General features: G+C 40.5%; 1 protein-coding gene across 12 annotated transcripts in view; it reads left to right on the forward strand.

The window, feature by feature from the left end:
* The window catches only part of NRCAM (neuronal cell adhesion molecule), a 391,220-nt gene that overhangs the window by 256,608 nt on the left and 108,839 nt on the right, over nucleotides 1-25,773 (forward strand). For 11 of the 12 annotated variants that reach the window (XR_004540624.1, XM_033958216.1, XM_033958215.1 and 8 more), the window contains 4 exons: nucleotides 6,143-6,244; nucleotides 11,729-11,926; nucleotides 16,201-16,271; nucleotides 19,843-20,068. Coding sequence is in view for 11 of the 12 variants with exons in the window: in XM_033958216.1 (XP_033814107.1) it covers nucleotides 6,143-6,244; nucleotides 11,729-11,926; nucleotides 16,201-16,271; nucleotides 19,843-20,068 (597 nt within the window). In the remaining variant the exon portion in view is untranslated. Of the gene's footprint in view, nucleotides 1-4,547; nucleotides 4,578-6,142; nucleotides 6,245-11,728; nucleotides 11,927-16,200; nucleotides 16,272-19,842; nucleotides 20,069-25,773 lie in introns of all 12 variants that reach the window. The other variant, XM_033958225.1, reaches the window with a different exon arrangement.

The following is a 25,773-nucleotide window of genomic DNA, read 5'->3' on the forward strand; positions in this document are numbered from 1 at the left end:
TTAATGTAAAACTTATTCAAGTGATGATAAAAGAAAGGGACTCAGGACTATTTGTTTCAGTTTATGCTCAGAAAAAATAATATATGCAATTTGCTATGGAGCTTATTGCATTTAGGGGTGTAGTTATCAAATTGGACTAGCAATAAGATGTATGCTACCATAAACTTGTGATGCTTTAGCACTGGACCTTACTTATAAAGTGAGATTGAATTACTAATAACTTGGTTTAACAGTAGCATACCTAGATAGCTTTGCCCTTTAGAAATGTAATGCTCCCCTTGTAGGTGTTCCTGGAGTCTCCCACAGGCAGGTTCCATCAGGTGCCTGGTGCCTCCCACTGGGGAAGGAAGGTGTTTGTAGTTAGGATTTCCTTCCTTTCTCCCCAAGAAATTAAAAAAGACTGCTTTGAACAAGGCTGGTTGAAATATTAAACAGTTTATTGAACTATTTAAAATGTATATTATATGAAAGCATTAAAACATTTGTTAATGAGAAGATTTGTGATAATCAACTTATTAAGTCTTCTGAGTACATAGAGGCTCATTTTCAAAACACCTAGTCACACAAAGTACCATAGTAACTTATGGAACTTTGTGTGTCTAAGTGCCTTGAAAATGAGCCCCATAGTATTCACTAAACAAATTATAAACAGTGCTGTTGAACCCAGTTATTTCTCTTATCAGCATACAGCTTTAAAAACATCTCCCTACTCCTTTATTATGATCATTTTTGAATCTGCTGTGCAACAATGGCTCAAAGTTATCTTTTAATATTTTACAACTTTTCATGCATTATTGTTACAAGTTAAATACTGCAAAAAGTTTTTTTCTTTATCATCACTAGGTGGTGCTGAGCGGAAAGTTTGTCAATGAGGCCCAGTGGGGTCAATTTGACCCCAATACAAAAACTGTTAATAAGCACTTACAAAAGCAACATTGTTAACATAATTACATTTCTTGTATACCAGAATAGCTAAGATTTCAAATATTTAAAAATATCCAACATGAATTCACACTGTTTACAACAGGGGTGTCAAAGTCCCTCCTCGAGGGCCGCAATCCAGTCAGGTTTTCAGGATTTCCCCAATGAATATGCATGAGATCTATTTGCATGCACTACTTTCATTGTATGCTAATAGATCTCATGCAAATTCATTGGGGAAATCCTGAAAACCCGACTGTATTGCGGCCCTCGAGGAGGGACTTTGACACCCCTGGTTTACAATAACACACCACTATTTGCAACATGGAATTCCAATAATGGGCAGTTTCAGGGTTTGATACCCTCTTCCATTGGTTTTCATCACTGTTGCATAATAGATTGGGATATCGTGTAAGCAATTATGGCCACTGTAAAGTATTCTGCTGAGGAACTGAGAAGGTTCCTAAAAGAAAAGGGGATTGAGGGGTACAGATAGAAGTAGAGGTAGGTTATAAGAATAGTCAGAAACCACTTCACAGATCATGGACCTGATGGGCCGCCGCGGGAGCGGACCGCTGGGCACGATGGACCTCTGGTCTGACCCAGTGGAGGCAGCTTCTTATGTTCTTATGTTAAGATGTTGAGGTCGAAGGTGATGATTCAAGTACTTCAGTGTTGGAAGAAGACAACTGTTCAGGTGTCATGCTGGTGACTCTTCCAGTTCCAATTCACAGTTTGAATTGTCATCTAGTGAAGAAGAAGCTGATTAGACTTACACCTCTGGAAAATCAAAACATCCTTCTCAGACAGGTTATGGTGTTGGTGTCCGTCATGGTCGGGGTCAAGGGAGTATTAGGAGATCAAGAGATTGAGGATGTTCAGGTCATCACTTAACTTCATCAACGAGAAGTCTAACCATTCCTTCATCAGATATACTGTCTGTGGCGTGGAGAGGCAAAGATGAAACTCTGTGGTAACAGCAACCAGTGAATCCAGCATCTGGTAGGAAGAATGTTAAGAATATTATGCATACCACACTGGGGAAATGTAGTCAGTATATTGACGGAATTCAAATTATTTTTCAGAAGCTCTGTTACCACAGAGATCTTGAAATGGACAAAGAAGGACAATATATTTACAGGTATTGATGAAGAAGAGCTCCGCTGTTTATTGGGACTTTCTATACTGTGGTGTTTACAAGTCAAAAAATAAGCCCATACATCAGCTATGGAACACACAAAATGGAAGACCAATCTTCGTGAAAGTCATGGCCAGGAATTGTTTCTAGCAAATATCTCATTTGATGAGATTTGATGACGCATGCCAAAGAAGAGAGCAATAAGAATTAGACAAGTGTGTTTGACATGTGGAAAGCAACACTGCAGGACACATTTGTGCCCCATGAAAATGTATCTGTGGATGAACAATTGTTGACCTATTGTGGATGTGTACCATTCAGGCAGTACATTCCAAGCAAGCTTGGAAAGTATGGCATCAAGCTATGGATGCTCTGCGATAGCAAGACTTCCTATGTGTATTGACTCCAGATTTATGCTGGAAAACAAGAAGAAAGAGAAAAGTGTCAAGGTGAGCATGTTGTTCTTGAGCTAGCCAGCTGCTTGAAAAGTTCTGGAAGAAATGTTATAACTGACAATTTTTTTTTTTTACAAGTCTTGGACTGGCAACAAAGAAACTATCAGATTGGTCTATGACACTTCTTGGAACAGTTCGAAAACACAGAAAGGAATTGCCATAAGAGCTTATTTGTACAAAGAGCCGTGATCCACTGTCAACAGTGTTTGCCTTCAATAATGACTCTTCACTGGGATTGTACTATTCAAAGAAAGGCAAAGTTGTGGTGCTACTGAGCAGTATGCACACCCAATCTAAAATTAATCAAGTACATCCAGTGAAGAAACCCTGCATCATCCTGGACTACAACTCATCGAAAGGAGGAATTGATACAATAGACCAAATGCTTTGGCTATATTCTACAAAGAGGATGACGAGGCGTTGGCCAATGGTCATCTTCTACAACATGGTTGACATAAGCTCTTTGAATGCTTTCATAATCTAGATTGGACTGAATCCAGAGTGGGAAAATAAGACAAGACATCAGCGATGGCTCTTCCTACTGGAGCTTGGGAAGCAGCTAGTAAGAAAGTCTGATCTACTTGACGAAATTAGATGCATGCGGCAGAACTTTGTGCTGAGTCTGTGCCTCCAACATATGCATTGCTCTTATTTCCCTCAAGAAAAAGACAGAAAGTGCAGTGTTACCTGTTCAAAATGTGGACATGCAATGTGCAGGGAACATTCAAAAAATATTTGCATCAACTGCTAGGCAAAATCTTTGGCATTTATTACTATAGACTACTGTATCACCTTATGACATACTGTAACAGTAGACCTATTACTTTTAATTAATTAAATTTGTTATACATATTATTTTAACTATGTTTATTGTTTCAGGAATTTAAAAATCTTCACTTTGGCTTTTTCAATAAAACCATTTTGAATGACTAAGATAATTTAATAACAGCACTTACAGATAATGAAAATCAACATTTTTTTTTATAATGTTTGCACTTCTGCTTACTTATATAAAATTAAAGCAGGGCTTGAATTAATTTTTACTTGCGTTTCCTCGAATATAGTCACTATAATCATATACGTACATTTAAAAGTCATGTTAATAACAAAACAGCTAATAAAGTATTGATATAGCATGTGGGGTCAAAATGATCCCAGTGGGACATAGTAGTTGCAGAAATTTCTCGGCCTTCTAGGGTTAAGCATACACTTAAACCATTATAGAATTAGCACTAATTATGTCTTTTTGGGCACCAGTTTATAGTCATGTTGACTTATGGTATAAAATGCATAAATATATCAGTCTTGGAACAGGTATAAATTTGTGTACTTCAATTACCACATCCTTAGGGCTGATTCTAAGAGCCTGTTTTATAAAGAATATGTAAGCACATAGGTTGTGGCTTTTAATGCAGCATCCTATTATAAAATTACCCCTCCCCCAATCCCCTGGATTTTATATATGATGCCCAGATTTGAGCACCTAAATTTGGGCATGATCCTGAGATACACACAGAGCTTAATTGACTAGCAAGCTGTTAATAAGCAATAACTGACCACTGGCAAACAATGATTGACATTAATTGGTTCCAATTAAGATTTGTGCGTGCATCTGACTGCACGCTATCCTATAAGGCTTGGTGCCCAAATCCTACAGCATGCAACTTAAAAGAGGACACGGCCATTGGAGGGGCATGAGCGTGTCAAAGGGTATTCCAAAAAGTTGCACATGTTGTCAGCATGCCCAGCTTGAGCGCCACCATTTATACCAGGTTTTAGCAGGTGCAAAGCACACAAAGATAGGGTGCAGGAATTGGAGCTAAGCACAGTTCTGTAAAGGTCATGCGCATAATGCCGCCAATCTTTTCTTGTGTCCATTTTTGAATGCAATTTATAGAATTTGGTCCAATGTATACATTATATTGCTTTCTTTTTCATGGGAAATATAATCATAATATCTTTCAAATCCTGGTTACCTGCTTGTCTTGCTTACTGCCTTTTAACTAAATCTTATATATTAACATTCTTTCCAGCTGCTACCCCAACTCCAGCTATCGTTTACGGTAAAATAATACCAATTTCTCTTTCAAACATTTGCATGTTCTCTGTAGTAAAAACTGCAATTTTTCTGTGCCTTTTTACAGTGTAACACTTTTGCCTGTTTTGCTGATTGTGCTTCTATTTAGAGCTATGTAATGTCTGCATTATGATTTTATAAAACACTGGTATAAAGTAATTCAGTTAACATTCATATTTAGAAAATTGGCTTTGGATTAGGACTTTACATAAAAAGAACAACAACATAGACTAGTTATTGCATAATCAATGTAATTTGCAGAGCAACCCAGATAATATTCATAATAGGAAAGCCTGGTTTTATGAAAACTGATTAAAACAATGAAAGGTGATCCAAGAATCTGAAAGAATTAGAATTTTTGATTTTGTTCAAATTGGTTATCAAATTTTTAAGAGTACTAAAGGGTATGTTTTCTAAAGGGCTTTGGAGTTAGCACAAATTTTAGCATGTGTTAACTGCAAATCTAATGCTTTTTCTTTTGAGGATGTTGTAATCAGATCATGTGATAATGTAGTCATTAGTGAAGGTGTTTGTTATTACTACAGGGGAAATGGTTATTTCTGGTCAAAATAATTGCTTCCATACTTTCTAGTTATTTTTTTTTTTTAATTTCCTGGGTACTGGCCTTGCTTTGGGAAGTAAGCTACCCAGAATTCCCTAAAGTTTTTCTTTCCTATAGCATGCTGTTTTCCAGAGCAGATGGAATCCCCCCAAATATAGGTTTTCTTCTATATACAAAGAGGAAGTAGAACATCTCTTAAACATGATTTGAAATTCATTTATAAAAGTTAGTTATATTCCTAAATGTAAAACTGCACTCTGTAGCTAATAATTCTAAGATAGTGGAGGACTACAAAACTCATGCTGAAAAGTTTAATATGCATGATAAGGGTATTTTTGCATCATGAAAACAGCGTTCTATGGAAATGGTGTTTTAAATACCTATCTGAATTGCATAAAATTTGGTTATCTAAATATTAAGACACTTCCACAGCACTAAGGGTAAGTTTTACATATCATATGAAGAGGGGGTTTGATGTGCACGTAGAATATTGCATATTTTCCTTTATATCAAATAGAATACACCTACAGAAATCAAACATGCTAAAGAGGTATGTTTAAGTGAAAGCTCTTCTCATTTGAAGAATAGACTATTGTAGTACACATGCATTTGACTGAAATGAGCTTTTTTTTGTGACTGCTGAGAAAAATTGCAGTTTTCATTTCATTCATCTTCTATTCATAATAAACAGGAAGTGCAGGTGAACATCATATCACATATCATAAAGCTTTCTGTAATCTCATAGACTCCCCCACCCCACACACACATATGATTATTGTTTCAAGGTACTGATTTGGGTTGCAAGTTCTCAGCAACATCGATTATTATGCTTCAATTCTGCTGTATGTAAATGATCTTGGAATCTTGTTAGCAAGAGTCAAGTATAAGCATGTGCTCATGACTGAATCTACTCTTTATTGAAATGTGATAGTCATCACAGCTAATATATGAGTATAACCTTTATTTACAAATGCATACTTGACTTGTAGATCATCCAAATCCGCCTATTGATTTAGAGCTAACTGGTCATCTTGACAGAAGTGTGCAGCTCTCGTGGGTACCAGGAAGCGACAACAACAGCCCTATTACAGGTACATTAACTTTGGTTTGTTGAAACTGGATTAAAGGATGAGATCGACTTTAAAATCCAGATAACTTATATTGTTAACAGGCAAACAATCTCAGAATGATAGTTTGAAATTGCATTGAACATTCATCAGACCTGAACAATTACTACAAATTAGTATTTAAACAATCACGCTTCTTTCATTTAACTAGAAATCCCAGATTAGCACTGCCATTTAGAACTTTCTTCTTTTTTTTTAACTTTATTTAGTTTTTAATGCCAAAAAAAGTGCAATACAATTTACATACAAATAATAATAATCAAATAAGCATATATAAACAGTCAGAATCTATACAAAAGATAAAAATTCCCTCCCCCATCCATCATTACCATCAGGAATAATACCAAAACAAAAGATATACCCCCCTCCCGCTTCTCCCCACCCCCCGGATGTGTGGGTGCAATACAATGGAAAATAAAGATAAAGGTCAAATTTAACAAATCTACAAAAGACGTCAATGGACCCCAAACCAATTTGAATATCTTATTATGCCCCAGCAAGAGCTTTCCCATCATCTTTAGTGTCTTTAGATCTCCAGAAACAATCAGAAAAAATATGAAGAGAACTACGCATGTGGATTGTGAAAAATTGCAGGCAGACCTTAGGAAATTGGAAGACTAGGCATCCAAATGGCAGATGAAATTTAATGTGGACAAATGCAAAGTGATGCACATTGGGAAGAATAACCTGAATCACAGTTACAGGATGCTAGGGTCCAACTTGGGGGTTAGCGCCCATGAAAAGGATCTGGATATCATCGTAGACATTACGATGAAAACTTGCACCCAATGTGCAGCAGTAGCTAAAAAATGCAAACAGGATGCTAGGAATTATTAAAAAAGGGATGGTTAACAAGACTAAGAATATTATAATGCCCCTGTATCACTCCAGGGTGCAAACTCATCTGGAGTATTGCTTTAAATTCTGGTATCATTATCTCAAGAAGGATATAGTGGCACTAGAAAAGGTTCAAAGAAGAGCAACCAAGATGATAAAGGGGATGGAACTCCTCTTGTATGAGGAAAAACTAAAATGGTTAGGGCTTGTCAGCTTGGAAAAGAGACGACTGAGGGGAGATATGATTGAAGTCTACAAAATCTTGAGTGGAGTAGAGCGACTACAAGTGGATCAATTTTTCACTCCATCAAAAATGACAAAAACTAGGGGACACTTGATGAAATTGCAAGGAAATACTTTTAAAACCAATAGCAGGAAATTTTTTTCCACTCAGAGAATAGTTAGGCTCTGGAATGCATTGCCAGAGGTTGTGGTAAGAGTGGATAGCATAGATGGTTTTAAGAAAGGTTTGGACAAGTTCCTGGAGGAAAAGTTCATAGTTTGTTATTGAGGAAGACATGGGGGAAGCCACTGCTTGCCCTGGATCGGTAGCATGGAATATTGCTACTCCTTGGGTTTTGGCCAGGTACTAGTGACCTGGATTGTCTACCGTGAGAACGGGCTACTGGGCTTGATGGACCATTGGTCTGACCCAGTAAGGCTATTATTATGTTCTTAGTAAATTCCATAGCTCACATTTCTAAGTGTAAAACCTTGTAATGATTTAAGACAACTTTTTTAATTTTTCAGTTTCTGTTTTTAATGCATGACCTCGGTTGTGTGTACCATTATCATTCATTGTAGCCATTGAACGATGATCTCCATCTTTTTTCATATACAGTGTTTGCGGTTCACAAATCGCAGACTCACTAATTCGTGGTATGCTCCAACCGCCTCTTCCTGTACTAAAGTCAGGCTACACCAATCAGGAGCTGCATGTCAAAGCAGCTCCTGATTGGTGTAGCCTGACTTTAGTAACAGGAAGAGACCGTCGGAGCATACCGCGAATGATTTTCTGCACCCGCCGGCGCCCCTGCTGCTCTCTCCTGCTTTCCTGCCTTTTGACAGGTGCAAAACCTCATTTGTGGTTTTTCAAAACTTGCAGGTGTTCCTGAAATGGAACTCCCGTGAATTTAGGGGGAGTACTGTAAAGGGCTGCAGTGTGAATAGCATACGAGAAAGCTCTGAAGGCCCCAAGATACATTTCAAGCTTACACCTTTTACTAATTTGGTAAACCAACTTGACCTGCTTATTCGGACTGGATATTAAACATTAAAAATTAATACTAATATTGTTTCTCCAACACTTCAAGGATATATTTTAAAAACTCACTTTATTCTGGATTGTCAAGAGTAGCAAATTCCATAAATGAGACACTTGAAAAACTCACTTAAGAGATTGCTTGCTGTTACTATATCAAGTGGACATAATTGAAATTAATGCGCTTATGGAATTTGAAGAGCATTTCAGCCAACTGTTTGAGTGCCACAGTGGATGACTTCAAGGGCTGCGCATTGGAGTCCACTTCCATAGAAGGCTGTTAGTCCTATATGTAGGGTTACCAGACATTCTGATATACCCAGATATGTCCTCCTCTTGAGGACATGTCTGAGAATCCAGACGGCTTTTCAAAACTCGGCACTTTGTCCCCTACCTTCATCCAAAGCAGCGTCGGGCCAGCAGCACTCTAAACAGGCTGCCTCAGCCTTGTCCGTTGATTCAATCTGCCACATTACTGATGACATCATCAGTAACGCAGCAGAGTGAAATCCTGCGCAGTGGGGGTGGCGGTGGCAGGGGGGGGCCGGTTGAAGAGTTGCTGGCGAATCCCGGGCTTATTTTTGGGGTAGAGCTTATATTAAGACCTGCCCCAAAAATGATGCTAGGGCTTATTTTCAGGGTAGGTCTTATTTTCGGGGAAACACGGTATCTACTAGCATCTCTGTCAAAGCTCACTGCAGCCCTTTTAAACCATCCAAGCTGTCAAAGCCCTCCCCAGCCCATCCTCAGCTGAATGACCATATACGGCACACAGAGTATGCAAGTCTGCCCAGTACTGGTCTTAGATCTTCAATTTATACCCATTATATACAGTCTCAGTCTCCACCCCCTCTTCTGGGAGACTGTTCCATGCGTCTACAGAAAGGGTGGTAGATGAATGGAACAGTCTCCCAGAAGAGGTGGTGGAGACAGAGACTGTGTATGAATTCAAAAGGGCCTATGATAGGCATGTGGGATCTCTCGGAGAGAGAAAGAGATATTGGTTACTGTGGATGGGCAGCTCTATGACCTCACAATGCAGGTGCAAAGAGCCTTAGCCTATAGAAAGAGGAGATGCAAATGTTAAGAGCCTTAGCCAATAGGGAGAGGATGAGATAGTGGATGCTGCAGATGGGCAGACTTGATGGGCCATTTGGCCTTTATCTGCCATCATGTTTCTATGTTTCTATTTTATGATTAGAGATCCTCTGTGTTCATCCCTTGCTTTCTTGAACACTATCACCGTTTTCCTCTCCACCATCTCCCTTGGGAGCACATTACAGGTATCAACCACCCTCTCCATAAAGAAGTCTGTTGTAATTCCTTTCTTAAATCATTAATTTTAGAATTAGATCTTATTTTCTTCATAGTACTTCCCTCATAAAGTGTGTGTGTGTGTGTGTGGGGGGGGGGGGGGGGGGGGAAGCATTCAACAATTTATCTACCTCAGTAGGAAAGAAAAGAGTATGATGTTATATTTTACTGGTCACCGTACCTCAAAAAGGACATGGCAATGCTTGAGGGAGTCCAGAGAAGAGCAACTAAACTGATTAAGGGTATGGAAAACCTTACATTCACTGACAGACTGAAGAAGCTGGGGCTGTTCTCCCTGGAAAAGCGGAGACTCAGAGGAGATATGATAGAGACCTTCAAGATCCTGAGGGGCATCGAAAAGGTTGACAAGGACAGATTTTTCAATTTGAAAGAAACCACAGGAACAAGGGGACACTCGATGAAATTGAAGGGGGACAGGTTTAGAACAAACGCAAGGAAATTCTTTTTCACACAGAGGGTGGTGGACACATGGAACACCCTTCCGGAGGCCGTGATAGGAAATAGCACAGTACAGGGTTTCAAGGAAGACCTGGATAGCTTCCTAGAGGACAAAGGGATTGAGGGGTACAGATAAGAGCAGTGGAAGGTTTAGAGATAAGTGTAGAGGTAGGTATAAAATTAGTCAGGAACCGATGCTCAGGCAATATGCATGATGGGCCGCCGCGTGAGCGGACCGCTGGGCGGGATGGACCTCTGGTCTGCCCCGGCGGAGGCGACTACTTATGTTCTTATGTTCTTAATATACAGTCGTCCCCTGATAGCTTCATCCACTTCATCCACTTTTCCTGCAATGACTTTAACCACTTTGAAAATAATTCTTCTGTTTGACCTTCAAACCAGGATGTCACAGCTTCTTTGATGTCTTCTTCACGTGAAAATTGCTGTCTACGGAGAGATTTCTTCAAAATTTGGAACAGGAAATAATCCAAGGGAGCCAGATCTGGACTGTAGGGTGGATGGTTCAGCTGCTGAAACCCACATACTCGGATGGCAGCCTGTGATTGTCCTGGCATGTGCTTCGGTGCATTGCTGTGAAGAAGCAGCATGCCTGCTGTGACTTTTCCTCATCTTTTCTCCTTGATTGGCTCCCGCAAAGCGATCATTGTGTTGGTGTAACTCTCCCTGGATATAGTTGTCTTGTGTGGCATGAACTCCAGAAGCAAAAGTCCTTCATCATCCCAAAAGACAGTTGCCATGAATTTGCCTTTAGATTTTTCTGTCTTCAACTTTTTAGGGTGGGTAATGGCTTGTGCTTCCACTGCATTGACTCCATTTTGGACTCAGTATCTCTGTTAGACCCAAGTCTCATCTCTAGTCACCAAATGAAGAAAAAAATTAACTTGGTGTTCACAGAGCACCTGAGAGCACTGGAGCCTCGTGGCCTTCTGATATGGCATCAGCATTCTTGGAACTCATCTTGCACTAACCTGGGACATGCCCAACTTTTCATGAATTATTTTCCAAACTGTACCTGCCGAGATGCCCATTTCTTCAGCTATTCAGGAAACCTTAATTCTTCTGTCTGACAAAATTAAATCTTCAACTTTCTTGCACATTTCTATGGAAATTGCTTCCACAGGCCATCCAGTGTGAGGGTCATCTTCATTGGACTCTCTACACCATTTAAACTGCTTGCTCCAAAATTTTGCTTAGTATGATGATGGGGCAGGCTCATCTTTTGAGCTTGGTGTTTGTGGGTCTTTCTCCTGAATCCTGTGCTATGCACCCTTGGCAAATGTAATGGTACACTTATGAAGGTAGACTGAGAGAATCTCTTCTACCTTGAGGCTATGTGGTTATAAATTTGATAGATTGTACTTATTCTGCTTTAATTGCCCGTTTAATCTCACGGTTGCTTATGAGCAAATATATTTAATTTGATCAGTCTTCAGATCACTTACCATAATTTATTACATGCATTACATATTTATTTTGCTGTTTTAGTAAATTACTATTTGCTTGGATACCTTTGCATTGAAATTGTGAAATACAATTGAATTCATGTTTTGTTGTAGGCTTTATCATTGAGTATGAAGATGGATTGCATGAACCAGGAATATGGCACTACCAGACGGAAGTCCCTGCAACCCAAACAACAGCTGTGTTACAACTGTCCCCTTATGTAAACTATTCATTCCGTGTTGTTGCTGTCAATAAGGTTGGCAGAAGCAGATCTAGTGAAACATCTGAACACTATATGACAAAAGCAGCAGGTAAGTCAATACCACTTTTATCAAGCAGATACTTTAGATCTTCAGGATGCAGCTAAATACTTCAAAGTATGGAAAAGTATACATACACAAGTTTATTTATTTATTTCCTCAGTTATTTAACCCATCCTCCCAAAGGATCCCAGAATGGGTTACAAAGTACATCCACAATATAATCGAGACAGGACAGAGATGACAATTTACAATATAGACATGACAATAAAATATATACATTAAGCAGCATCTGGTGAGCGTTAGGTGGCGTAGGCGCATTGATTATGATGGCATTTCTGGGTGCATGTCCTTAAGGCACTGGATTTGTGAAGAGGAACGTTTTTACAGCTTTCGTGAAGCTCCAAAGTTCATCTAGTGTTCTAACAGATGGGGGGATGGTGTGCCATAGTCTGGATATGAAATGAGAGTAGGAGAGTTTGCGGGCTGTTTCAGTTTTGAGGGAGTGGCCAGGAGATATGGTCAGTCATTTTTCTCCTTGGGACCTCAGTGGTCACTTTGGGAAGTAGATTTGTAGTTTAGCTGTCATGTAGTGTGGAATTGTTTTGTAGAAGGTTTTGAAAGCGAGCATCAGGGCCTTGAAGGTGCAGTGTTTTTGAATGGGCAGCCAGTGCATGGAAGCTAATGCAGTGGTAACGTGGTCGTGAATGCCAAGGTTTTTCAGGATATAGTAAAACAAACTGGCTTCAATAGAAGAAAAGGAGTGATTGAGAAGTGACCCAATTAGGCTTGAAAAACTGCTCAGAAATATGAAACTCTGAAGGGAAAGCTGTTAAACCTCCCTTGGAGAAGAGTTCACCTTCCTGTCACTGCAAACTTAACAAGTTTATGGGCACACTCAAAAACTCCAAAGATGTTTGAAAAAACAAAGTTTCAAAGTCTTTCTGTTTTATGCAAGAAATGTCTTCATTTGGTAAAAGTTAAAACTGCCACCACTGAGTTTTAACTTTTACCAAATGAAGACATTTCTTGCATAAAACAGAAAGACTTTGAAACTTTGTTTTTTCAAACATCTTTGGAGTTTTTTAGTGTGCCCATAAACTTGTTAAGTTTGAAGTGACTGGAAGGTGAACTCTTCTCCAAGGGAGGTTTAACAGCCTTCTCTTCAGAGTTTCATATTTCTGAGCAGTTTTTCAAGCCTAATTGGGTCACTTCTCAATCACTCCTTTTCTTCTATTGAAGCCAGTTTGTTTTACTATATCCAATCCTCTTTCTGGTTTCCATTTTGTTTGTTACACTTAACCCTGTACCTTGCATCTTTGAAAATAAGGTTTTTCAGGAGGCAGATTGCAGCATTTGGCACCTTTTGGAGGCGAGAGTGAGTTTTGGTAGGCAGGCCCACTAGTAGTGTGTTGCGATAGTCTAAGCGGAATAGTAAGAAGAAAGAAATAAGAAGAAGTTGCCTCCGCTGAGGCAGACCAGAGGTCCATCCTGCCCAGCGGTCTGCTCTCGCGGCGGCCCATCAGGACTAATTTCCTGAACAGTGTCCCTGACTAATTTTGTAACTGCCTCTAATCCTATCCCTAATACCTACCTCTATTCCTATCTGTACCCCTCAATCCCTTTGTCCTCCAGGTACCTGTCCAGACCCTCTTTGAAGCCCTGTAGCGTGCTCCTGCTTATCACATCCTCCGGTAGCACATTCCATGTATCCACCACCCTCTGAGTGAAAAAGAACTTCCTGGCGTTAGTTCTAAACCTTTCCCCTTTCAATTTCTCTGAGTGCCCCCTTGTATTTGTGGTTCCCCGTAATTTGAAAAATCTGTCCCTGTCTACTCTTTCTATGCCCTTCATGATCTTGAAGGTTTCTATCATGTCTCCTCTAAGTCTCCGCTTTTCCAGGGAGAAAAGCCCCAGCTTCTTCAGTCTGTCAGTATATGAGAGGTCTTCCATACCCTTTATTAGCTTAGTTGCTCTTCTCTGGACTCTCTCAAGTACCGCCATGTCCTTCTTGAGATATGGCAACCAGTACTGGACACAGTACTCCAGGTGCGGGCGCACCATTGCACGATACAGTGGCAGGATGACTTCCTTCGTCCTGGTCGTGATACCCTTCTTAATGATACCCAACATTCTGTTTGCCTTCCTTGAGGCCGTGGCACACTGCACCGACGCCTTCAATGATGTGTCTACCATCACTCCCAGGTCTCTTTCAAGTTTACTCACCCCTAGTGGTGATCCCCCCATTTGGTAAATGAACATCGGGTTCTTTTTCCCTACATGCATGACCTTGCATTTCCCTATGTTGAAACTCATTTGCCACTTTTTGGCTCACTCTTCCAGTGCTGTCAGATCTTTTTGGAGATTTTTGCAGTCCTCCTTGCTTTCAACCCTGCTGTATAATTTGGTGTCATCCGCAAATTTAATAACCTCACATTTTGTTCCTGCTTCCAGGTCATTAATAAATATATTGAACAAAAGCGTACAGTAGTTAGGCGAATTCGGGTTCTGAGAAGTATGCACGTATGTTTTTTAGCTGACGGAGGTAGTAGAAGGAGGAAGAAACTAGTTTGGATACGTGATCTGTCATTGATAAGTTTGGATCAATCAGGCATTCAAGAGATTAAGGAGCTATTTTGCTAAAGCGCAATAAAAATTTTCAGTTACTGCTCATTTGTGCAACAATTAATGAGAGTTGATTACAGAGCCTGTATGCCCAGCATCTTCCCATATAGTTACAACAGAGAAAAAAACATTTACTATGTGTTGAGTACTGCAGCTATCATGGATGCAATTACTGTCACCTATTGAGGTGCCATTAACAGATCAGCATCATTTGCGGTATTGTAACAGTGCACATATGGCAAGGCAGAATCCAAGCTCATTCCTTGCCTGTTCTGCCTCTCTATCTACACTAAGCAGTTAATGTGGTACATCTTACTGCTGCTGTGGAGTAACAACACATGCAAATAAATGCATTAAAGCTCTGTTTCTTTAAAAAGATGCCTACAGGTGCCTAGAACAATATGCCTAGCTGATCTAGGTGCCTAACTTAATTTTTTTAATTGGCCTAATAGGCACTGTTGATTGAAAGCACTATTAAAAACCAATTAAAAAAATTTATTTGCTGGTAGGCACATAGCACTTCAAGGTAGACTTCTACACCAAGGCACCTACTGGTGCCTATTTGGCAAGTATACGTGGTTAGGGTGGATCTGGGGTGGAATTTGGGTATGGACTGAGTTAGGTGCTGCTAGATGCCTACCTTAGGTGTACTCATTTAGGCCAAGAAAACCCTGTTTTAAATGGCATGCACCTAAGGATTTTAATGCCTAGTGGTGCCTAAGACCACTTGATCAACAACTACACCAAACAGTATAGACACTGTTTATAGAATCAGGCTCTCAGAGATACCTTTTACTAAAGTGTGGTAAATTTATGTACTATCGGAGAAACTCAGATGCCTGTAGCCGCCCTACCGACACCTAAGTTAATTGACAAATGCCATTAGAAATGGTGAAAAACCTTGATGATGATCAAGCACCTACCAGTGCCTAAATAAAAGGTGCCAGGATCATGCACTTTCTGGTGCCTAAAGCCACTATGGTGTGGCTAATGCCAGAAATGGAATTAGGTGCTGAAAAGCACCTACGTAGATGCAATTCACAGCATAGATAGCTACTGGAAATTTAGGCCCAGAAAATCCTGGCCTACATTTCCAGCACCTATCTTGCCTGAAGGTGTAATTCTGTATACGGCGCCATCGCGTGATTGATATGCGCTCAGCAGCTGCTTTTTATGCGCCCGCTGATAGCGGTGCTGTATACAGAATCTGGGCCTATGTGCACCTTAAATACAAAGCTTATGCAGTGAATGAAGAGGGTATGCCTTGTAGCTCCCATTCATTTACCACACAGGGCAGTCACTTTTTACATGAGCATCCTATTATATGCATTGGCAGATTGTTTGAATGCTCCCATGTGGTGAAGTGCCAGTCCAAACAAGCAAGCAATTTGCTGTAGTGGTACATCAACAAGCTCCACACCCTGAATTCTGATCATATCTTGTCCACAGCAACCCCCAATCCCATTCACACACCTTGATCATTGAACCTCCCTTTGCCAAACCCTGCCTCCATGGTAAAGCACCATCACCACCACCAAGGGCTCCAATTTTTTCCCTGCATACCGCAGACCCTGAACCACCCCAGCCTCTTACTGACACATTTCCCTGGTGTCTAATATATTGGCAAAATTCTTTAGAAGTCTGGCTGATATAAACAAGAAATCCTAATGGGATCCAACTTCAATGTTTTTCATTTTTAGAGCCAGATGGCAGTCCATCAGGTGTTAAAGGCATAGGATCAAAACCTAACAATTTGGTGATTACTTGGGAGGTAAGTAAACTGTCCAAATATATTATAGCCTGACACTTACTGAATTGTTTTTAAAGAAATAATAATTCTTATAGTAAAGTGTTATTGACTTTCTATTGGGAGGTTCAACCTTTTCTTAAACCAGCAATACGGGCTTGCACCCAGATTTTCAGGGATATAGGAATTTTAAACCTGCTTCTAAATTTTAATTTTTAGCATTAAGTACCCAATTCAACTATCTGTCCTAGATGAAAATATGGTAAACATATTTGTAGCACAGAATGTTGCCACTATTTGGGTTTCTGCCAGGTACTTGTGACCTGGATTGGCCATTGTGGAAACAGGATACTGGCTATTCATATGTTCTTATGTTAACATGATAGTAAATGCCTTAGTGATGAATCATTATTTTCATAGGGCTAGCCTGGTGGCATAGGAGTTTACTGTGTGATGTGTGCTGCCATCTAGAGGACTTATGTTCAATTTTCAGATCATGTCTTTGCTCTCCAGGTCAATCAGTAGAGGAGATGCTATAAAGACATACTTACACCTCAATGTAAAAGGAGACCCAGTGGTCATAAAAAATACTGAGTGGCCATATTTAGGTCACAGGATTCCAAAAGAAGCCAGCTTATGACTGTCATTGTAATGTCTGGGCTAGGTGAGCTAGTTGGGTGGGGAGAAGGGATATAAATTATGGGCCCAATATTCAAAGCCATTTAAATGACTTATCAGTGGCATTTGCCTGGTTAGTGTTGCAAATATTCCTTCCAACCAGCCATCCCCTAACCAGCTACGCTTATTTAATTTATTTATACAGTATGTATACCGCACGATCTTGCATTCTAAAAACCACCAGTTAGTGGTGGTTTTTAGCCCCTTAACCAGTTAAGTAACTGCATACAGTTAGAACAGCAAAAAAAAAGGCTGTTCTAACTTTATGCAGTGAAGTTGACCAGGTGCTGGTCTGAATATTGGCTGGCACCTGGTTAACTTCTGGGTGACTGATAAGACCCAGATATTCAATACCGGAAGCTGCACATGTCCTGGCTTTGAATATCCAGGGTCAGCTCAGCCTGCAGATTGAATATCGGGAGGCATGGATAAAAGTTCCTGGGTAGTTTCAAAACAAGGCCTACGTTGCCAAAATTGTAGTTCAGTTCTGACTGAAGAGAAACAAAAAGGAAACTGCTTAACCCCCCTAAAAAATTATAGCTGCAAATTAAGGAAATTCTTTTTATAGAACAAGTGCTAGATTGATTATGATCAAACATATCTTTAGATTTAGGGACACCATAAATATGAAAATATATTCCTCTAAAAACCTATGTTAAATATAGGTAAAACTGTCATCTTTCTTGGAAAGCAATTTGAACAAATTGAATTTTCTAGTAAAACTATGGGGCATATGCATAAAAAACCAAGCTGTCTGAGCAACCTTTAGCTGATTGGTAGGTAGGAAATTTTAAAGTTAAAGTTTGTCTGGTTAAGCCCCAAAGTTAACTGGACAAATATCAGGCCCCTAGTATTTCACTAGTATTGTGCTGACATTGTGAGTATCATATTTATGTTATATAAATTGTTCTTCCATGCTGTCTATCGTGGTATCATTTGTATTGTACTGACATGTATCATATTTCTGTTATAGGTATGTTCTGTGTATGTTTCTGTTATATGTATATACTTCTAATACTTTGTCATGTTAGTCCTATTACAGTCAAACCTCGGTTTGTGAGTAACCCGGTTTGCGAGTGTTTTGCAAGATGAGCAACACATTCTCGCAAAACGTGTCTCGCAAACCGAGTGTTGACTCGATTTGTGAGCACCCCCCCCCGATAACCGGCATCGCTCCTCCCCGCTTGTAAAGGACCCCCCACTCGAACCGGCACCCCCCCACGCGAACAACTTAAACTTACCCCCCCCCCGGTCTGGCACCGGCACGCAGCCCACAGGACGTGCCAGTGCCGCTAGATCTTCCTGCTTCTGCCGGCCTTGAGCATGCATCTGCGCATGTTCAAGGACTTCTAATTCTCCCTCTCACCGCGTCCTGTGGGCTGCATGCCGGTGCCAGACCCCGGGGGGGGGGGGGTAAGTTTAAGTTGATCGGGCAGACGGTGCTGGTTCGCACGGGGGGAGGGGTGCTGGTTCGCGCGGAGGGGGGTCTTTGTGAGAGGGGGGGGAGCAGCACCACTGGCCTGGGGGGGGGAACATATCAAAGCGAGTTTCTATTATTTCCTATGAGGAAACTCGCTTTGATATATGAGTATTTTGGTTTACGAGCATGCTTCTGGAACGAATTATGCTCGTAAACCAAGGTTCCACTGTACTAGGCTTCAATTTGCCATCTCCAAATTTACCTTATTGATTGATTTTTATGCTTATATTTGCTCATTTTACTACTGTTATGCTGTTAGCAAAATTGTAAGTTATGTTAAACTGTAGCTGTTGTACAGTACACTGCTTTGAGCGAGTCTTTTAATAAAAGCAGTTAATAAATATCAATAAATGAAGAAAACAAGAATAACCCTTATAATTACAATGACCCTGATGAGAAGGAAGCTGAATTTACTAAAGATCATTAGTATTCTTTGACAGCTTAGGGTACTCTTATGGAACCCTTCTGATTTTATTTTAATCATTGTACAGGGTGGAAATTATATCCCTGGATTCTACATATTGTGCTCAAATTTTGGTTTTATGCCAAGACGTGCACCACATTTCAGTTGGTGTAAATGACCTCACTTAAAATTAGGGGCGGTCCTGGAGCTAAACATTATTCTATAAACCAGTGGTCCCCAACCCTGTCCTAGAGGACCACCAGGCCAATCGGGTTTTCAGGTTAGCCCTAATGAATATGCATGGAGCAGATTTGCATGCCTGTCACTTCTATTATATGCAAATCTCTCTCATGCATATTCATTAGGGCTAGCCTGAAAATCCGATTGGCCTTAGGCCTCCCCGACATAATGTTAACAGCATAATAGTAAAATGACCAAATATAAGTCTAAAATAATATCAGTGAGATAAATATGGATATAGGCAAACTAAATCTCAGTAGTAGCAATGATATAAGATAGTAACAGAAATATACATATTAAAACAGCACAGTAGAACATTAATATCAGAGAAATATGATAAATATCTGCAGAATACAAAAGATACCCCATAATGGGCAGCATGGAATAACATTCATATAACATAGATATGATGCTCACAATATCAGTGCAATAAAAATGAAATACCTTAATAATGAATTTTAATATGGGATATGTATAACATGATCATATTCTGCAGCTTCAAAATAGTACAACCGATGTGAGCCTATTTTGATTGAATTATTCTTACCTTTGAAATTCTTCATATCTTTTACTTGTTTGAATTAATGTGATATCTATCTATCTATCTAAATAGTGGTATACACTGATCTGGGCTTTTATTTATTTATTTTAGACAATGAAATGTCCATACTACACATTTATGATATTAATACATAATAGACTTTATTGGAAGTAAAGTGTGCTATTCAATGTTCAATATGATCAATGTATTTTCTTTTTTTATAATTGAATACTTTATTTTCATTTCATTGTAGCCAATGAGAGGGTTCCTGGCCAATGGACCTGGTCTTCAATATAAAGTCAGTTGGCGTCAAAAAGATTCTGATGATGAATGGACATCTGTTATTGTTGCAAATGTTTCTAAATATGTTGTGTCTGCAACGCCAACCTTTGTTCCCTATGAAATAAAAGTACAGGCTTTGAATGATATTGGATATGCAGAAGAACCAGCAGTAGTTATTGGACATTCTGGGGAAGACTGTAAGTGTCTTATGCAGATTCAGTTATCATAGCAATGACGGGAGGGAAACATGTAGAGGCTAATATTCAGCCACATAGAGAATAACTGAGATGTCTAAATTAGATGGTTTCAGGTGATTCTATGAACTAGGTGCTAACATTTATATATACATTACGCATGTAAACAATTAGAATATTAGCATTTGCATACATATCTAAAAGTTCATTGCATGTTGTTGCAAAATTGTGTGCTCAAATAGAATTAGGGGGTAAGGACTATATTTTATATATGATGCCTAAAAAATCGGTGTTAAAACGTATGGCACATAGTATGATTCTATAAAACACTTCCAAAGTTAGGTGCAGTTTATAGAATTGTGCTAGCGCCCATATGCATGACTGATATTTAGTGCACCCATTTAGGCCAATAAACCCAAAGCCTAAATACCTGTACCTAAGTTGGTGTGAATCGCGCGTATTCTATAACAATGCGAAAACGCGTCCATAATCTGCCCCTAACCATGCCCACTTTTAGGTAGGTGCTTTGGACTAGGCACCTACTTTTTCTAGAATTGTGGTTTTCAAGCCAATAAGCTAGCCTAATTAAGTCCAAGAAAGCCAATTATCAGCATCGATTAAGCTAGGAATGTCAATATGACACCTAACTGTAGGCAGACTATATAGAATTTGCCAGATAATGTTTTTGCTTAGCAGGGTATTATTGTAGCCTTATATACAACCACTTTGGCCCTGAATCTATGCCCTACTAGCTGGATAAAGATTGCCCATTAAGATCTTGCAGAATTTCTCACTAGGATTGTTCATCTCTCCTTCTCTATATTGCCCTCTCAACTTAAAAGGGAAAGTGTCTGGCCTGTTTTAAAAGCTGAACCTTGGTCACCTCACATCCAAACCTCTTATTGATGAATCTCTAGCCTTCCTTTACTTACAACAGTTCTTGAACATGTGGTCCTCTATCAACTTCAGGCTTAATGTGATGAACATTCTCTTCTTGATTCTCAACAGCATGGCTTTCATCTATTTCCTGGTATTGATACCATATTCAGTTGTTGGATGCTTGAAACTACTTAAGTGTTTATTTTACTTTTCTTGACTGTGAATCATAATATGTTGTTACATTCTCTTACTGTATATACTCAAATATAAACTGAGATTTTGGGGCCCAAAAATAGGGGTCTTGGTTTATATTCGGGTTATTGCTGACCCCCCCAACCTGTTGCAGGTCTCTGCCAGGCCTGCCCAGAGACCTTCCGTCTACTGTCCCGGCCAACTCTAATAACTTTTATCTCCCTCCCCCACCCCAGTGTACCTTTTAAATTTCTGATGGTCTAGCAGTGAACCAGGACAGCAGCGATCTCTCCCGTCTCCAGTCCCAGTCAATTCTAATAATTTTTACCTCCCTCCCGCCTCTCTCGCATACCTTTTAGAATCCCTGGTGGTCCAGTGGTGAACCACAGCATGCCCGTGCAGAGCTGCTAGCTGATTGGCTGCCATGAACTCGTGGCAGCCAATCAATGGCTCTGAACGGGCAGGAGCGACCTTCCTCCGCTCCTGCCTGAACAGAGCTGCTAGCTGATTGGCTGCTGCGAGTTCTCATGGTCTCACAAGAACTCGCAGCAGCCAATCAGCTAGTGGCTCTGCATGGGCAGGAGTGAAGGAAGGTCTCTCCTGCCGCAGGTCACCACTGGACCTACGCGGGGGAGGCAGGGAGGTAAAAATTCTTTGAATCAGCTGAGACTGGAGGCAGAAGGGATCCCTGCTGTCCCGGCCCACCACGGAACCTCCAGGACTTATGGCAGGCCTGGTGGAAGCCTGCAAGGCAATGGGAGGGGGTACAGGGTACAAAACCTGGCATGGAAGGAGGGGGGCTCGGTGCAGAGACTGGAAAGGCAGGGGAGGGAGGGGACTAGATGCAGAGACTGGCAGAGCAGCTAGGGAGGGGAAAAGGGTGCAGAGCCTGGTAGGGCAAGGCACTGCACTTGAATATTAATCCTCCAGTTTACATTCGAGTTAATCTTTTTTCCTCCTTTTTTGGGGGGAAGTAAAAAGGTTACCTCGGTTTATTTTTGGATTGTTTAATATTTGAGCATATATGGTAGTTCTATGGGATTGTGCAGAACTGTTTACTCTTGGTTGCCTTCTTCCCTGACTGATTGCCAGCACCACGTTTTTATAGGGACATTGATATCTTCGTAGCACTCTATCAAACATAGTATACCTCAGAGCTCAACCCTTTCTGTGTTGCTTTTTAATCTTTATGTGATGTTATTAAAGCCCATGGTCTTTTTTAAAATAATTTGTATGGTGATGACATTGTATTATATATACCTGTTGTCCTGAGGGATGGTCCTTATAGTGAACGAATGGGTAAAAGGGTGATTCATGACTCCTTTTTGTGTACTTCAGCACAATGGACAAAGTTTACTTGTCCTGGAAATGAGGACATCAGTAAGGGTTTGGTGCTCGCCAGCTATGACTTTTATTCCTCCTATTGTTGTTTGCATAGCTTGATGTGAACATTTCTGTGTGAGTGAAATTCTGACATCTTGTGGTTTTGTTAGATAAATACTTTCTTTCCGCATATATGCAATTAGGAACTCTTTTCGCAAACTGAGGAAACTTAGATGCTTGCAGATAGCAGAATCTGATTTTCATATTGTAATTCGAATGCTTATTATGTCTTGTGTAGATTTGGAGAACATAGTATTGCACTCTGTGCAGCTGGTTTTGCATATGGCTGTACGACTTATATTGGGCATGGCTTATTCAGACGATATCACCATAGCTGTGATACAGCTTCATTGGTACTGATGTCTTGATTGTTTACTTTCTCTTCTTCAACCATCATGTATACTGTATGTTCCCAGTCTGCATATACTTTGGCTCCATTGATTAATGGTAGGCTTACTCTAGCCCATGCATGAAACTTTTCGTGTTCTACATCCCCCCTGTCGAATGTGTTACCAGTCGCATTACATAAGGCAGATGATGAAAATTTTTTGTAAGTTTTTAAAGGCGTATTTATTTAGAAGTACTTATTTTTGTTAGTTTTCTATTTTTTTGTCTGTTTCGAGTTTTGCAATATTATGTTTTTATTTACCCATTTATTCAATTTTCTAGACCATTCTCCCAGAGGAGCTCAGAATGGTTTACATGAATTTATTCAGGTACTCAAGCATTTTTCCCTGTCTGTCCCAGTGGACTCACAATCTATCTAATGTACCAGGGACAATGGGGGGATTAAGTGACTTGCCCAGGGTCACGGGGTGCTGAGGCTGTAGCTTTAACCAGTGTGCCACACTCTTCCCCATGGTGATTCAGTAGGTTATAAGCTTTGTAAATAAATAAATATACAGGAAAATTTAAATTCAACAGAAAGTGCAATAACAGAAATCTAAAGTCCACAAATTAGGAGGGGTGGGGAGAAGTGAGAGAAACCAAATCAAAGAAAACAACACAAATAAGACGATAAAAGAAGGCAGGCACTCAACTCCAACACTAAAGCAGTATATAAACAGATTTCTATATCTGATGCCTCTGGGGAGCAGAGGATACATTGATCAGAGACAAATTATCAGCTAATAAAGAAGTTAAAGCTAGTAATGGAGCTCCATTTACAGGAATATTTAAGGAAAATGAGATCTCCTAACCCTAACCCACTGGAAGAAATCTCTCTAATGCTTCTGCATCTCTTTAGAAATATCAGCAAACATTCTAATCTTGGAATTAAAAAAAAAAAAAAATCAGCTTTATGTTTGAATAACATACTTAGAAGCTAATATCTGTCAGATTTCAATGCAAAAGAAACAACCGGATGTCATCAAATCAGAATCTAATGAATTTAAAACATCTGACATATTCATATGAGATAATGGGAAGCATTTTCAAGAGGACATCTAAGTCTGACTGTGCATGTGAACGCTTTTGGCGCTTCTTTTTGGATGGAGAGACGCCGACGCATTCACATGCAGTTTGCAGAGCTTTGCAAGTACGAAATTGTCCCCTGAGGATGGTATCGCCGAAACTCAGATCCTAGTTGGGACTTCGTTGTTTGTTTTGTGTAACTTTACGTGTTTTAAGACTTGTTATGAGACTTTGATACAAACTGCAAATAAAGGGCTCAGTGTCCACAGGTTGGATGTGACATCTCCAGTGCCTCTCTTTGTTGATTTTGCTTTGCCTGACTGACTAGTCACTTGACATTCTATGACACACCCTCTTAGCACTTCTCCTGACCCAACCATTTCCCACAAAAATATGAGTGTAGAAACTTTTCGAAGAATCCTTATATCTTCCTCCAAATAACCATCTAGGCTCTCTTCAGCCAGCAGTAAATAGTAAATTTTGGTCAATGGTACAACTTAAGAACATAAGAACATAAGCAGTGCCTCCGCCGGGTCAGACCATAGGTCCATCCTGCCCAGCAGTCCGCTCCCGCGGCGGCCCAAACAGGTCACGACCTGTCTAAATCACCAGAAGGGGCCCCCATGCCTCCTTGGTTTCCTAATTGAGTCCTATCTTCCTATCAAAGTCCTAGCCCTCCGGTCTTGCACCTGCACGACCTGGTTGGGTTTCTACATTTATTTTCTGGTTAGCTTTCTCAGTATCCCACGATCCCTTTATCCCTCAGGAATCCATCCAGTCTCTGTTTGAATCCCTGTACCGTACTCTGCCTGATCACTTCCTCCGGTAGCGCATTCCAAGTGTCCACGACCCTCTGGGTGAAAAAAAACTTCCTTGCATTCGTTCTGAACCTATCTCCCTTCAGTTTCTCCGAATGCCCCCTCGTACCTGTTGTCCCCTTCAGCCTGAAGAATCTGTCCCTATCCACCCTCTCTATGCCCCTCATGATCTTGAAGGTCTCTATCATATCACCCCTGAGCCTCCTTTTTTCCAGAGAGAAGAGCCCCAGCCTATCCAACCTCTCAGCATATGGGTAGTGTTCCAGCCCTCTTACCAGTTTCGTTGCTCTCCTTTGGACTCTCTCAAGTACCTCCATGTCTTTCTTGAGGTACGGCGACCAATACTGAACGCAGTATTCCAGATGCGGACGCACCATCGCTCGATACAGTGGCATGATGACTTCCCGCGTCCTGGTAGTTATGCCCCTCTTTATGATGCCCAGCATCCTGTTGGCTTTTTTTGAGGCCGCTGCGCACTGTGCAGATGGCTTCAGTGATGCATCCACCAGCACACCCAAGTCTCTCTCAAGATTGCTTTCTCCCAACAATGCCCCCCCCAATTTGTAGTTGAACAACGGGTTCTTTTTCCCTATATGCATAACCTTGCATTTTTCCACATTAAAGCGCATTTGCCATTTGTTTGCCCAGTCTTCCAGCTTGTCTAGGTCCCTTTGCAGGTCCTCACACTCCTCCCTGGAGCTAACTCTACCGCACAGTTTGGTATCGTCTGCAAATTTTATAACCTCGCACTTTGCCTCCTTTTCCAGGTCATTGATAAATATGTTGAAGAGTAACGGCCCCAGCACCGATCCCTGCGGCACACCGCTCGTGACTCCCCGCCAGTCAGAATATTGGCCCTTTACTCCGACCCTCTGCAGTCTACCCGACAACCAGTGCTCGATCCATCTGTGCACATCCCCTCCCACCCCGTGGTTCCACAGTTTCCTAAGCAGCCTTTCATGTGGTACCTTGTCAAAAGCCTTTTGAAAATCGAGGTAAATGATGTCGATAGGTTCCCCATTG

Source organism: Geotrypetes seraphini, chromosome 9 (assembly GCF_902459505.1).
Source record: "Geotrypetes seraphini chromosome 9, aGeoSer1.1, whole genome shotgun sequence".
Taxonomy (NCBI): domain Eukaryota; kingdom Metazoa; phylum Chordata; class Amphibia; order Gymnophiona; family Dermophiidae; genus Geotrypetes; species Geotrypetes seraphini.